This window comes from Acanthisitta chloris, unplaced genomic scaffold (genome assembly GCF_000695815.1).
Source record: "Acanthisitta chloris isolate BGI_N310 unplaced genomic scaffold, ASM69581v1 scaffold45055, whole genome shotgun sequence".
Lineage (NCBI taxonomy): Eukaryota > Metazoa > Chordata > Aves > Passeriformes > Acanthisittidae > Acanthisitta > Acanthisitta chloris.
The window spans coordinates 8056-23488 of NW_008675118.1; the positions used below are offsets into that span (position 1 = coordinate 8056).

At 38.0% G+C, this 15433-nt stretch overlaps 1 protein-coding gene across 1 annotated transcript in view; it reads left to right on the top strand.

Moving 5' to 3' along the window:
- Positions 1-6958: 6958 nt before the first annotated feature.
- LOC103803035 (serine/threonine-protein kinase MST4) overlaps positions 6959-15433 on the top strand; it is a gene marked incomplete at its 5' end in the record, with an annotated part of 16390 nt that continues 7915 nt past the window's right edge. The window contains 2 exons of the mRNA XM_009075568.1: positions 6959-7189; positions 14038-14094. Coding sequence (XP_009073816.1) covers positions 6959-7189; positions 14038-14094 — 288 coding nt within the window. The remainder of the gene's footprint in view (positions 7190-14037; positions 14095-15433) is intronic.

Consider the following 15433-nt stretch of genomic DNA (forward strand, 5'->3'; position numbering starts at 1 on the left):
AATTTTTGCCCCCCACCAATGCCTCTAATTTATTTGATAGGCCATGCTCCTCAGAGATGTGAGCAGACTGAAGAATATGCAGCTGTATGAAGAGGTTTGAGGATTATTTTTAAAACTGCTAGGTGATTAAAAGGCATTGATACGTAGAATGTAAACTACGTGGGACTCCGTTTGAAGTGTAGGATATTCAGTTACAGAAAAACTCACTGTCATGAGAAATTTCTCTTTGTGTTTCCTTTTCTCAGTGCAGAGTACTCTTCGTAAGTAATTGCTCTGAATTTTCTTAATTGCCTGTGTCAAAGAGCTTATCTTTGGGACATGTGGTGTTAGGCCTTTTTTTGTGTGCTTATTTATGCTGTTTCCTAAGCTGCTTTATGTTGTTAGCAAAGTGAAAGAAAAGCTGAGAATAGAGGAAGTGAGTTCAGTGGTTACCATTTTCAGCGTCATGTACAGTTGACAGCTCACATCTGCCATAGGTCATAGATGGTTTGAATATGAAGGTGATTCTTTCCTTACAAATCAGAGTGGGTGGGTTTGAATGCTGATTTTAGAGTTTTGATAGTCATATGAATTTTCACCTTATGGCTTACTTGATGAAAACAAAGCCACATGAGTGTTTACTTGCTATTTTTGCTCTTTTATATTGAAGTTCTCCAGGTTCTCACTAAAAATGGCAATGAGTTTTGTCCTTGTCAGATAAGGGAGATGTTTCATAAAGTGTAACAGAGGTCAGGTCCCATTTAAGGTCAGCAAAACTCAGTTCTAGTTTTTACTACCTACCGAGTAGAAAAGCTTATAATGTAGAAGTTTGATAAAATCAAATTGTTTTGGTGTTAAATTAATTTTCTCTTCAGTACATATTACACAATTCCAGTAAACATAATCAGGTAGCTACTATCCTGGTATTTGAGTCATCAACAGGACTGCAGGGTAGCATCAGAGTTTAGTTACGTGCCAAAGTACCTGAGAAGCAAGAATGTGTGTGTTCAAGATGGAGAAAAAGAGATGTCTACAGGTTCCACCCTTGTCTTGAATGTCTGCAGGTTCATTTTTTGCTGATTCTTTGTAAGTAATAATGGATCTGCACCTGTGCCTTCATTAACTTCAAACTATTTAAATTTTTATGTATGCACACACACACGCCTATGGCACTGTTTCTGTGAGTAAGTTTAATTGTAATAGGATCTTAAAATAAAGTTGGCAGGGGGAGGTGGGGAGGAGCCTCAGGAATTAAAATTTATCACTATCTGTGGTGGCTTTATTATGAAGAAGTAAAATGTTCCTTGTGCAGGTAAAATATAGAAATATAGATAATGTATGTGAATATAAATTGTTAGATAATTTAATATGCATGGTGTATAATTAATGTGTGTATATATAATACCTTAAACTGTATGCAGATAGTGTATGGTAAGATATTCAACTAAGAAGAATGTATCTGTAGATTAAGACATTACTTTTAAGAAGTGCCATAGCCTATCAGGTTTGCTAATCTTACTCCCTCTTAATTTCACTCTCATTTGGGTCTGAACAGAAGAAAAACTTACAGGTACTTTGCTATCTGAGAATAGATAAATCCCTGTGAATAGACTGATTACTTAAGATTTCATTCTGTTAATCCCAGATGTAGTGTTTTGTAAGAGTCAGATAAATGCTGAGAACAGATAAAATGTGTTAACTTCTAATCTGTTTTGTTCACTTTCAAGTGTCTTTTTTACTCATTGACTTTCACGTATTCATTCTTAAGACAATAAAAGGTACTTGGAGATTTTACAGGTAATAAACTAGGCCTCATTATTGCTATTTAATTTTACTGTTAGCCATAATTCAGACAGTGGGACTTAAGAGAAAAGGTGCAGTGTGTGCAGGCATCAGCAGCAACACTGACATACACTTCTGATCTGGCATTTGAATACTAATGCAACTGTGAAGCTGCTCAACAAATTAGTTACTGGGGTGTTTTTTGGTGGCAGGTTGGGTTTGGTTTGGTTTGAAATGTTTTGCCATAACACAACCTCCTTTTCCTCACCCTTTCTGTAATGAGCTCTTTTCATTTTAGTTTACCTTTCACTTCTCCCTAGCTATGAAGATCAGGGTTTTTTTTATTTCAGTGAGCAATTGCTTGAAACAATGGACTTTCTACACACAGGTAATTATGATGATTTCCAGAGATACCAGTACCTCTTAGGCTGCCATAGTAGTGGATACTTCAAAAAACATACAAGTAAACACTAGTCTTCTCTTACCAAGATTTTGTAAAATCTTTTGAAGTAATCATTGTATATTTATCTAATGCATATTTGGGTAATGTCTCCCAAGGTAGGTGAGCTATTCTGTAGCACTGCTGCAATTGTAATAAACTTCTGTTCCAAATAAATCTTGGGAGATGCTTGTAAGTCCAGATAGTGTAACAGCATTTCTGGGTCTGGTTTTAGAAATACTGTTAAGACAAGACAAAATTCTCACATTGACAGACTACTTAGAAGAAATCTCACAAGACTTTGAAATTATTTGCTTTGGGAATCACAGAGGATCCTGGGTTTGATTTTGTTAGAATCAAGGCATTAGTTCAGACTCTGTCCAAGATTGTTTGAAGCTTTGTTTTTTCATTCAGTTCTATTCAGTACCCTTTAATGAAATTCATTAATGAACCTTCTCAGAAGACTTGTTTCTGTAAAAGAGCTGTCCTGCACTGATCCTGAAGCAGCCTAACATACTCTTGCTTCTACTTTGGTGTCTGTCATTAGATGTCTGTATAATTGTGGAACTTGGATATTCAGTGTGCTCTAACTTTGTTTCAAAGGAACAATGCAGAATTTGGAGAACAGGTACCTGACAGGATCAGAGGTGGCATGGTGGGTCAGCAGGTCAGTCTTGTAGCAGAACTCAGCCAGGATATTGCTACATAAACGTGTGTTTATTGGAATTAAAGGAAAATGCTTTATTACCCAGAATGGCAGAATACTTGAGGCACCAACTGCGTGTGTGCTGGCAGAAATGATGCTATAGTGGTTTTTATTTGGGGCTTCTGAGCAGACTGTCAGGCTAGATGACCTCCTCAGGTCCCTGTCAAGCTGAATTGTGCTGTGATCCTGTGACTCTGTATGTGCACCTACATATGTGTATAAACACACAAAATAATGGCACATGGGGGGATAAGAGAGGAGGAGAGACTGACTGAACACCATGGCAGGCAGTGTGATTGTGCTGGGCTGGTGAAATGGTGGACTCTGAAGCTGTGCAGAGGCTTGTGTTGTCACGCTCGTGCTGTGCTCTTAGTCATGTTGGCGAGACTGAAGCTGGCATGCGAATGTGCCTGTGCTTGTCATGCTTGTTGCTGCTTTTGTCTGTGGAAACAGGCTTGGGGAGGAGGAGAGCAAGACATTCTCTGCCTGATTTGTCCACTTAGAGGTGTTATCTTTGGAGAGGTGATGATGGAGTCCATATACTGTGTCTTATTCCCATCTGCTGCCCAACAGAGATAGCTTCCCATGGAAACCAATATTTATTTAAAAAAAAAAATCAGTTTTTCATGCAGGAGTCTTTCAAAGCTTCTAAATCTTTTTCCTGTTCCACGAAAGATCTGTGAAAGAACAAGGAATAACACTTGGTGGTTTTGCTCAGGAGTATTAATAGTGCTAGAAATCTTAATTTTTACCATATTAGAAGCTTAGATGGCAGATGTGTTGCAAAAATTTACTGGTATGTATTGGGAGTGTGTATGTACACACATACACACTTTTGTTTATGTAAAATGTATCTCCATTCTTTTCTATACCTTTGTTTACAAAGTAGTCTTTTAAAGTTTTGTTTTGTTCTTATTAGTTGTAGAGAAACATTCCTGTAGAACAATAGGCTGAAAGACAAGGAAATTCAGAAAGGTAAAAGTAAATCTGTTTCAAAACGCAGTCTTTGTTCTAAGGCCATGTTTTAAATTATGTAGTGTTAAAAGTTTGAAGTCTGTCCAAAGGACATTATCTCAATATTAGCTGTAGTTGGTCAGAAATATTTGTCCTTATCCTGGAGTGTCCTACAGTCCCTTTTCAGCCTCGGTGAGCAACAGAAGCTGTAAAGCTGACTTTGATGCTGTGAAAGGATTTTCTGAGAATAGAAAGATGTGACTGTTTCCTCGAGTACTCCCGCACAGTTTGTTCTCCTCTGATGCCCCTCTGTTCCACCTCTCCCTCCCAGGGATGTACATGGAGTTCTGTGGTGTTGGGAAGTCCAGCCGTGACTGATCTCTCCCTGTACTCCAGCACTCAGGCATAATGGCATTAGGAGTTGTTGGAAGTTAAAATAGCCTTTAAAGCTCTGATTCACCTGAAGTAGCTTGGGGGGGAGAGTTTGTAGGCCTGGTTTGCTCTGTTGATGACGTTAAGTGGATGTATAGGATGGAGTGATGTGCTTTTTCCACAGAGGAGGGCAGAGGAATTTTCTGCTTAAGGTTTCTCCCCAAGCAAAATCCAAGTGTTGCCCTTTGAGTTTATCAAACATTTGTGAAGGACTGGATTAGCAGACTATGTCTGTGATTAAATTGCTTTTCTTTTATCTGACTGGAAGTGTTTAACAGGTTTAATCTCAAATCAGCAGTGCCTGTTAGTTAGCATGAATGACTCCTGGCATCCCAGCTTCCAAGTGTGTCCTAAAATGAAGGTAGTTTTTGTGAATATGAGTATTTTAAGGTCAATAAAAAGTTTTGCCAATCATCTCTGTTAGCTGTTGTTTCTTGAAGGTGTGTTCTTATTGCAACTAATGCAGTTCAGGAACATTTCAGATTCCTGGCTAAAGGACAGTTTGGCAGCAGGGGAAGGCCGGGTAAGAGTTGCTGCTGCTTTTGCCACACTTGTCCATACAACAGTTTTTTGAAACACACCTGGCAATGGCATTTTAGTCCTAACGAGGGTGGCAGGACCTGGTGCAGTAGTGTATGGCTGTCTTTGAGCAGTCTGAAGATTTACTGGTGTGTTGGCATCTTTTTAACAAAAAGCTTTATGAGCACTTGAAACCTTCAGTCAATTTCTTTCCCAGTATAATAATATTAGTTCTCCCAGGTTTCAGACCGAATAGTTTTCATTGTCTCTTTTTTTCATTTGTATTGATTATGTACTTGTTCATTTTTTAGGTCTTTCACTGGCTCTATCAACACAAGCAAACACAAGTATTTTGCTTAACTCTATCTTGGAATTGTTTGTTTGTTTGTTTGTTTTTAGTGGAGCAGATTAGCAATGAGCTCATTATAGACAAAGGGGAAATTCCTCCTTCTCCTTGTTGTAATGTGCTGCTCAGGAGCAGCAGTGTGTCTTGTCTGTTTGCAAAATCTAAAAATCTAAACTCCACAGATCAGCATGAATCTGCTGTGCTACTTCATGTTCCCTCCTCTTGTGATAGCAGAAATGACAGCTTGGTATGAGCAGTGAACTGATTCAGCTGAAAATAAACCTGACAAATCATATGGTTGACTCTTAGCTGAATCTATTTCCTGGTTCATTTCACCATATTGTGGAATAAATTCTTGTTCTGGTAGAAGGGAAGAAGCAACAGTAAGAGCCCAGATATAAGAAAATGAGACTGTCCATTTTGGACTAGGTTAAAGTAATAAGCTGGAGGTTTTTTGTCCAGTAAATATTTTCTCACGGATTTGCAAGAACACTGGTGTAAAGTTATTTTCTGGAGTTTCCTGTTGATACTTGAGTATTTGGTTATGTAGGGTAATCTGTGCTTTGGGTTCAATGTCTCTCTGCCCTTGCCAGCAGCTCTTTTGCTGGTTCTGAGTTTTGGAGTGTGGGAAAGATGTAAAGCAAAGCATCTCGTTCATATTTTCAAAACTTTGAATTAGAGGGGTTTTTTTGGCAAATATTTCTTGATCAAATACTGATTTGTGCAGTAAGTTGCCCAGGTCTGACAGCAGTAATCTGTTTAATTCTGTTGCTCTGCAAAGCATGGGCTGTTCTCTTGGCACATCTGTCTTACCTCTTCAAACACTTTTTTGTAAACTTTTGTACTATGGCCTGAAGTTCTGTGTTGTTAGACTGTGGAGCATGTCATCCATATCCTTCAGAAGTCACTGCTCTGATTTTTGAATTCTTCTCTAAGCAGACACGTGACTTGCTTTATCTTGAAGGGAAAATAAGAATTTGCTTCCTTTTTATTTCCCTCCTGACTACCTGAGTGGAGCTGAGAAATTTAAAATATTTGTATAATAATCAGTTTGATGATCTGAAGCATAGTTATCAGCAGAGATTCCAAGCCATGTGTCCTCAGCAGTGCTTTGCTACCTGGTGCTCTGCTCCCCTTTTTAAGGCATGCTTGATGATACCAGACAGTTCTGATCAGTCCCCCAGGTTCAGTACTCCACACCAGTCTTCTTATTACTTCGTTGAACATCTCTGTCTCTTGGCTCAGCCTTCTGTCAGCACTCTTAACTGCCTGGAAGACACATGGACTTACCTGATCTCAGAATCTGGTCGTACTGTGCTCTCCCAGCTCGTCCCTCGCTGTACTACGTGATGTGGAGCTGTGTCTGCCCTGGGCTGTTGGCCAGGTGGAAGCCCATCCCAGCCCTTTCTGCCTGGGTGGTGATGTTAGTGCTTCTGAGCCAGTAATTGCATTCCCCAAGCCTTCTGAATTACTGCACAGACAGGATTACTGCTAAGAACAGCTCTATTCTTTCAGTTTAAAGGGTTGTTATGTGAGGAAGTGAAATGAGGTTTGTACCTGACTCCCTCCCTGGTGAGGCTCATTTACCTTTGACAGAATTGCATAATGTATGTTCTGTAACTAATAGCTGAATTAGAAGTTAGTGTGCAGGAAATAAATTTATCTGATGCAACCCTTCTGGCGATGACAAATCTGGATGATGTGCTTCTTGGGGCTAATGAGGGCTAAGAACTTGGAAGTAAATTAAGTAACTTGTGTATCTTTTTTTTCCCCCTTCTTTTTTTTTTTCCCCTCTTTCTAGAACCATAGAGCAGACCCAGAAGAACTGTTCACAAAACTGGAACGCATTGGGAAAGGCTCCTTTGGTGAGGTCTTCAAAGGAATTGATAATCGGACACAGCAAGTGGTTGCTATAAAAATCATAGACCTTGAGGAAGCAGAAGATGAAATAGAAGATATCCAGCAGGAGATAACTGTTCTAAGTCAGTGTGATAGTCCTTATGTAACAAAATACTATGGATCATATTTAAAGGTAATGTATAGTATTGCACAAAGGTTTGCTAGAATGCCACTAGGAAAAACATCTAAAATTGAGGAAGTTTTATCATGCCAACTTGACTTTGTTTAGTAGGTTTTTATTTTTCTTTGAACAGATCTTTCCACTTAATTTTCCTCTTTTTGCTGCTTTCTCTTTGTGTCTGGGATTTGCACAAAATGGCTAGAGAGTGACAGAGTTGATAAAAATTCCTATTGCTGTTGCTTTTGGGCATCATTTTTCTCTCCTCCCTCCACAATGCCTCGCAAGATTTTGTGGCCTTTCTGGGCAAAAAAACCCCAAAAAAACCCCCAACAAAAAACCTTCATAGCTATGGAAACAAAAAACGTTCCTGATGTGAGAAGAAACTGCACCATGTAGAGATGTGTTGGTAATTATACAGTTTAGTAGGCCTGAGACAAAGTAAAACTGACATCAGCAGAGTTACATAACCACTGTGAAACGTCTTCTTAAGGCATAATTTAAAAACAAGCAAACAAAAATGAAAATCTGCAGAAATCCAAAATCTTGAATATGTCTTTTCAGCTCACAAAGCTGTCCAGGTACAGTCACCTTCAGTAGTGCTTCAATGTTTTGCACTGCAGACATGCTTCAGATGATTTTAAAAAAACTCTAAAAGCTAAAATGTTAATCAGAGTTAGAACTGTCTTGAATGTCTGGGGAAAATTATTTACTTGCATTTGGGATTTTGGATTTTGTTTGTTTTCAATTTGCTTCAGTTTGAGGTTGTTTATTTTCTTTTTTTGTTGGTTTTGGGGGGGTTTGTGAGGGTGGTTTTGTTTTTTGGTGTTTGGTCCCCTCTAGTGTTTCTGTTTCCTAAGGTTTAGTGGGGTTTTTTGACATAGTTCTACAACCAGATCTCTGATAAACATTCCTTGTGTCACACTTGTGCTGTATCTTTGAATGATACTGTAAAAGTATTTCTAGAATTTATTTAGTAGTGTTTTTCGTTGATTTGACTTTCTTCTTCTTTAAACTGCCAATGTATTCAAGGTTTAATATTATAATGCTAGGTGAGTAAGTTATTTTTCTATACTCCAAAGACTAAATTCTCATTTTGACCAATATAAGACAGCAGGAGTGTCTTTGCTGTTTACTGTGGATTCTTTGTACCCAAGTAAACATACAAATTGTCACTGATGTCCCATCTTTGCTTCTCTTTACTGGGCTTAATCAGTGGGATTTTTGTTTTGTTTGCTATTAAGTAATAGAGCTCCAAGCCATAGTAGAATTTACTTTCCTGCATCACAGTACATTAGAACAAGATGGTTCTTCTCAAGATAGCTTAGAATTCAGCTAGGAATGTTCCCCTGGAGCAGTGGACAAATGGTACTGCAGATCCAGACATGATCAGTCTGTTTTACAGTCCTTTATTTTCTGTGATGAGCTAAGTCCTCAATAATATCCTTCTGCATATCCATCATTGTAATTTTGTGTTCTTTGCCCTGAAGTACAAACAGGTTAAAGTGAATCTTGGAAAGTGTTTTTGATCAGAAGTGTATTTGCTTAGAAAAATGTTTTGTGAAATTTCAGAATTAAACAGTGATTCCAGCAGCTGTGAATGGGGAAATTAAACCCTGATTTGGTGGGGGGTTGTTTTGTTTCTTACTTGTTTGTTTTGTTGGGTTTTTCATCCTGAGGGTTGGTGGGTGGAAAAAAGCTCTACATGGTTTGAATAGGAAAAGGAAATAACCTTGTCATTATTTACAGCAATATAGGTACTGGAAGTATAGTATAGTTGTTCTCTGAGTGCTATACAACTATCAATTTCTGGTTAGGGGTTTTCATGTTTTAAAAATTCCTGGCAAATACAGGATCATGTTGGTGCTGCAGTACTCTCCTCACCACTGTGTGAGTTCTTCCATTTCTATTCCAAATTGATACATTCTGAAAGGTTAATGCTGATCTCTTGTTTGCTTTTCACGCTTGTAATGTTTTGAGGGAAAGAAAATTTCTGTGCATGGAGCCTGGGGAGGTGTTTGTGGAATTTTGGTTACTTGCCCATTCCTTTAAGAAATTCCTCTTTTTTAAAAAAATACCCACCAAAACTTAAAGTGGTTCACAGGAATGTTTTTCATCCCAGACTAGCATGAATAGTTAGTTCTGCTTGCTGTTCCCCAAGTAAATGAATAAAAATGTCCACAAATAAATGAGTACTTTTAATTCCGTAATTAAAAGCAAGTGAAATGACTGTTTAAGTAGTATATTTTCTCTAAATTTTTCTGAGGTTAGATTTATCCTTGGTTGCTAATACAAGATCTTTCAGCTTGAGACTCCTCAGGGGAAAAAGTGTACTAGGTTTGTTAAATGTGCAAAGAATCTTCAATGGTGCATTTTCACTTTAGTAGTAACAGGTATTTTGAGACTTATATCTACCTTTTTTTTTTTTTACATAATTGCTATAGCTTTTAACTTTTTATTAGCTATTTCTTTTGAGAGTGGCTGTCAGCTGAACTATTTAGCTGTGCAGTACTTCATTCAGGATTTAATTTCTCTAGATACTGTAGGTATCTCTTTGTAACAGTGAAATAGGTACAGTTGTGTATCAAAGTACTGTATAATTAAAATTAAGAGAACATCGAGGTTAAATTCTGAAAATTCAGACATCATCTTTGTTACAAAGCACAGTCCTAGGCTGTAGAGATCAGTAGTAGCTTGCCATGGATATGAATGGTGTGACGATCATGTTCAGCGTTGTGCAGCAGGTTTGTTTATATGTAAAGATCACTGGAAAATTCCTAAAAATACCTTTAAAGGTAATGGCTGAATGTAACATAAGCGTGCAGTAAGTAGAAGGTATTTTGAAATTTCAACAGACTTTTCTTTTTTCCTTTGCATCTTTATTTGCAGGGAAGCAAACAGTTGAGCCAGTCTGCTGTCTTTCAGGTCGTGCTTATGGACTAGAAATAGTTCACTAAAATGTGTTAATCATACATCTGGTTCTCTCTGAAGCTCTAGGAATGCCATTAGAAATGGGAGTTTTGCACTGATTAAATCAACAAGGCAATATTTTCCTGACTAAATACCAAAGCAAGCACTAAGTGCAAAGGCATTCAAGTTGCCTACAACAGCAATTAATACTTCTGAGTTCAGTAATCTAGATCTAGTTTAAATCTTTAAATCTGATAGCTTTTACTTTGAAGAAACTGCAGCTGAGACCGTGCATTGGCTTCAGGTTTTTCATGTGTGCCTCAGCTCATTCAGTTGAACTGCAATGGAACATCTTCTGTTGTAACTTATTCTGTTTTTTTCAACCAATTTTAAGTAAGCTTTGAGTAAGCAGATCGTTCTTGTCATCAGTTTGTAGTTAGTTAGAGTTTTCCCTCCGGCAAGATAACATGTTTGATAGTTATAAGTTGTTTGTGACTAAAACACGAAAGAAGATATGTTAAATGTGAGTGGGTTCTGATTGCAAGCATTTCAGATGAGAGGTTTTATTTTTGTACAGTCTGTTCTATACATTCTGTAGCTTGACAGTTTCCTCACACTTCAGGAAGCAAAGCCAGCCTTGTGGCTGATGGGGATGGAGTGGCCCAGTCCCAGGGAGCCTGAGGCTTACCAGCTGCCTGCAGGCTCCTGCAGGTGCCCCTGCTGCTGCAAGGCAGAAGGGAAGAGTGTCTTTATTTCAATTACTTGACTTACTAATTTGTAACTTAGTCAGCTCAGCTGGTGCCGTGTAAGTTACTCTTACATTCTGCAGCTTAGCTGCTCATTAGCTACAGCCTGTACATCTGACTTGTAGATGAGATTTCAGAAAGTATGGACAGTCCCTTAATATTTTTTTCCTAGCAGTGCAATGTTATTTGTCTGTTACCAGGTGTTTAAGTCTTTAAAAACCTTATAATGGTTACAGGATGGAAAGGTCTGCTTCCTTGAGGTTCTTGGGATAAAGTTGATGCCAGTTTTCAGTTATTGTGACACAAAAAGCTCCAAAACTCCTATGTCTTTGTAATGTGGCTTATCTGTATGTCTTGAATTTTGAAGTTCAAATGTGAGTTTCTCATTGAATTAACCTTAAAGCCTATGTAGTAGTGCTTGTTTTCCTAAATTTTCATTGGGCATCTGACAAGGTCATTAGTTTTTTCTAAACATACTGGTAGGTGATGTGCAAGTATATATATAGTCAAAGAATGCACCTTAATGAACACCTTTGTGTATGATAATAAAATGTTTCACCTTTGTGTCATGCCTTCCACACATGCATGTAGAATCATACAAGCTTACAGCTGTATAAGTGCAACTTTTGTGGCTGTAAGGTAGCTTAAATCCTGATGTAGGTGTCTGTAGATGTTCATATTTGTAGAGGGTCAGGATCTAAATTAGTCTCCTCATCCTTTATTGCACTTCGGTTGCAATTAACATCACATCTCAATAAATAAAACATTGCTTGAAAGTGATAGTGCATAGGAGTGTAAGTGCTGCAGGTTAGATAGCTAAAATTAGTGTTTTCCTCAAGCCTAATGATTTGTCAAAATGTGTTACTACCTTACCAGTTCAGGCAAGAAAAGGATTAAAGGTATTAAGCGTTACCCTAGTTTTGGCATATTCTGGTTACACAAATTTGTGAAGCTTGATAAAGTGCTTCAGCTGTACTTTCCATCTGGTCCCATAGAGGTAGGTCTTCTCTTGATGACTGAAATTCCATGATTGTTTTCCTTATTTGTGTCATTTAGATCAGAGTTTTCAGTGTCTATCCTTGTAGCTGTTACATCCACCTGGGCTTGCTATTTACTTTTACAGTTAAAACAAGCTTGAAGTTCTTGTCAGTTTTTCATATTTGAATATGGAGAAATTCTATAGTAGCGTCCAAAGACTTAAGTCAGAATTGTACAGCTCTTTGTCCAGCAAAGCTTTGAGACAATCTAAAGGTCCTGCTTGTTCTACACTGTCTGTTTATACTTGGATGACCGAAAATAGCCAAGGAAAAAGCTTGTTCATGCCTGGCTAGAAAATACCCACACCCTGTTACAGTGGATAGTAGCAATTTCTGTGAGACATTATTTGAGAAACACACTACTTACTCATTTTCACCCTGCACTGTTTTCAAGTAGTAGTCAAATCCTCCAAACATGTCTGGTAACCACAATGTTTGCCTTGAACAGGAGTTCTTTGCAGGTCTTCTGAGCTGACAAAGTTGGGCTTTATAGAAACTGCTAAAATTAGCCAGCCCTTCCCTGCTGAGATCATAATATTGGAATAGACCTCATAAATGGTGTGTTTTTTGTATCCAGTATAAATCTAATAGAGCACACTTTGTTAGTATAATTGGATGTGGTGATTTCAGCAACTGCACCTTTATTTGCTTGCCGAGTTTTCTTTAGATTTCCATCACTAGACAGGCCATAGTGTGGGAAAGTATACAATGGAGAATGCAAGAGGTTTAAAAGAGTGTTCCTGCCCTAAGTTTGTGCTCTGTTATAAGGAACTAGCACCAGTAAATATTTGCTGGAGACTTACATGGTGTGTGTGGTACTTGACCACTTCTGGTTCAGTTGACTATTTTTAATAACTAGTTTATATTTGAAATAAAGAAATGTTTTTAGTCACAGAATTTCCTGGAGTTGTAGCCCATAGGTTCACATTGAGTTTCTTCTGAGATGTGAGGGGACTCTGGCAGGCAAATAGCAGAAGGTCCCAGTTTTGAAATATACAATCTGTAGATTTGATACTAAATCTTTCTGGTTTTGCTTATATGAACCAGCCACCTTGTGCAGTAACGCCAAGGGCAAAGTCAGCATGTAGAAATCAGTGTTAGAAGAATTTGTCCTTTCTAGTAGTTGAGATATTTCCAGAGGGAAAGCAGAGAAACATATTCTCAGGGGCCAAGGATCAAATAGTGTATAGCAAAGGAGCACCTGGACTCTGCAGTGTTGCTAGAAATAATAATTCCTAAGATAAATACCCTAAGTCATACAATTGTTTTTGAACTGTATTGTTCTTATCTTTGAGCTTTCAATGGATGAGTTTGAACCTCTGGTGTGAAAACTTGGGAAACCAGAACGTTTTTGTAGGGTTCAGGTCTGGTGGTGCTATTTCTCGTGGCTGGGGTTGTAGTGCTGCTTTGTACCTCAAAATCAGAGGTGCCCTGTGGTAGCAGGTGTGTTTTGTGGCAGGGTGCAAGTCCTCAGGTACAGCATATTCAAAGACTGTCAGTTCTCACTTTTTGCTGGATCTGAAAATGCAAATTGGAGCTCGAGGACCTGTTAGATACACTCTTGAGCAGGTCCCACGTAGGCAAAGAGGCACCTAGCAGCTGCCTTCATTAGGCTTTCAATTTCTGTTGTCTTTAAAGCATATTTACACCGATTCTCTTGCTCAAAAGTGATTAAGTTCTGAGTATTTTTCTCACACCAGAGGTATGGTGGTGTTGCAATAAAGTCTTCTATTAAAATTGTAATGTTTCTGTGTCACAAATGGCTGGAATTGATAATTGCAGTAAAAGTCATTGAATGCCAAGACAGTCATTTGTAGAAAGGTTGTAGAACTACAACCTTACATTCAAATACTTAGTTTAAACTTAAACCACCACCTAATCACTTTTTTCTCTTAAGTTCCATTCCTTTAGGTGAAATCATTTTAGACAATAGTTAGGATAAATTGATTAGTGGTGATAGGGGGTTTTGTTGCTTTTTTAAATGCAGAAGTCACACTTTAATTAATATTTTAGACTTCACAGGAGCTCTGTGATCATTCTACAAGAAGTAATTACATGTAACTTGGTGCTTAATGGGACTCTGCATTTGCCTTCTAACAGTGTCTACTGAAATATGTATTGTTCTTTTTGGCAGCCTTGGACTTCTAACAGCTCATGCTTTTCTTTATAGGGCACAAAACTATGGATAATAATGGAATACTTGGGTGGAGGATCAGCTTTGGATCTTGTGAGTATATGTTTGGGTTTTTTGCATTATAAGTATTAGTGAACTTTATTTCACTGTGCTTTGATACCACTTTGTAAAAGTCAAGTAGTTGGAGGCAGCTGATATTATATCACTGCTGCTTTTAATGCTCAAAAAAGTGTGAATTTCAGTGGTAGGTCTGTGATAGTGAATTGATGTTGATTTTTTTATTTTTACTGTTTGTTTCTAAGCATTAGGAAGCACCATTTGTTCTCAGTCAAATGTAAGATGCTATTTTTTTCAGTATGAGAAGTACTGTTCTTGCTGTACGTGATGGGCTTTTGGGTTTGGGGTTGTCTGTCTGTCCCTTCTCACCTCCTCCCACTAGAATTCATTACATTTAGGTAAAAAATGTTTCCTTTGGGTTTGGGCCTCAGGAATGAATGAAGCTTGTGTCCACAGATACAGTTCATTTTAACTGGTTAAAAGGTGTTGGGTTTTCCATTTTCAGGTATTTTCAGTTAAGCATGAAAGTGCCTTTTACTTCAGATAGTGTGGCATTCACGGAGGGTGTAGCTTGGGGAGTGCAGAGCACAGTCCACTGTGTGTGGATGTGGTTTCTACAGTTTCAGTACAGCTCTGCCTCGGCTGTAACACTTACAGACCCACCCTTTCCTGTAAGATAATATAGCTCAGCCTGTCTTTGTGTGATTCTGAAGGGAAAATATCATGTTTTCACTATTACAGAGTGGTGATAATTATGTATAGGTCCTGTCTGTGAGAGCTGAAGTATGTGCTCGACTTCACAAATCTGTTTAAACTTCTTTATGAAATTACATCACATCAGCTCAGCTACAGGAATGCAAAAGCACAGTGTAATGTGTGGTAGTTTGTAGCTCTGGAACTGGGTCTTTGAAAGAAAGGAGCTGGGAGATAATCTTTAACACTTTTGAGTATTTGATTGTCTTCTGTGGAGTGTCAGAAGTAATGAAATAGCTTTTAGTAGTGACAATGGAAATCCACTGAACCTTTATAAGAATAAAACATATAAGTTTTGGCTCATTTGCCTCACTTTGGTGTTCTGTTTCACTGCTGTGTTGTTGGTATTGTTTTAATAGCAGAATCACCCACCTTAATTGCTCCTGTTTTATTTACATATCTTTCTAATGTGCAAAGCTTACACTTACTCCATGCTAGCAGCTTTGTAGTAGCACATTATCTTCTTGATGAAAAAGCAAGCATGGAATCAAAAATGCTGGAACAAGTAAAAACTGCATCATTAAATTTAACACCCACAGTCAATAGATTAATCTATTTTGAAATAAACTGGATTTCCTAATTTACTTAATCTAAATTGCAAAATTCAGTCTGCTGTGTTTGT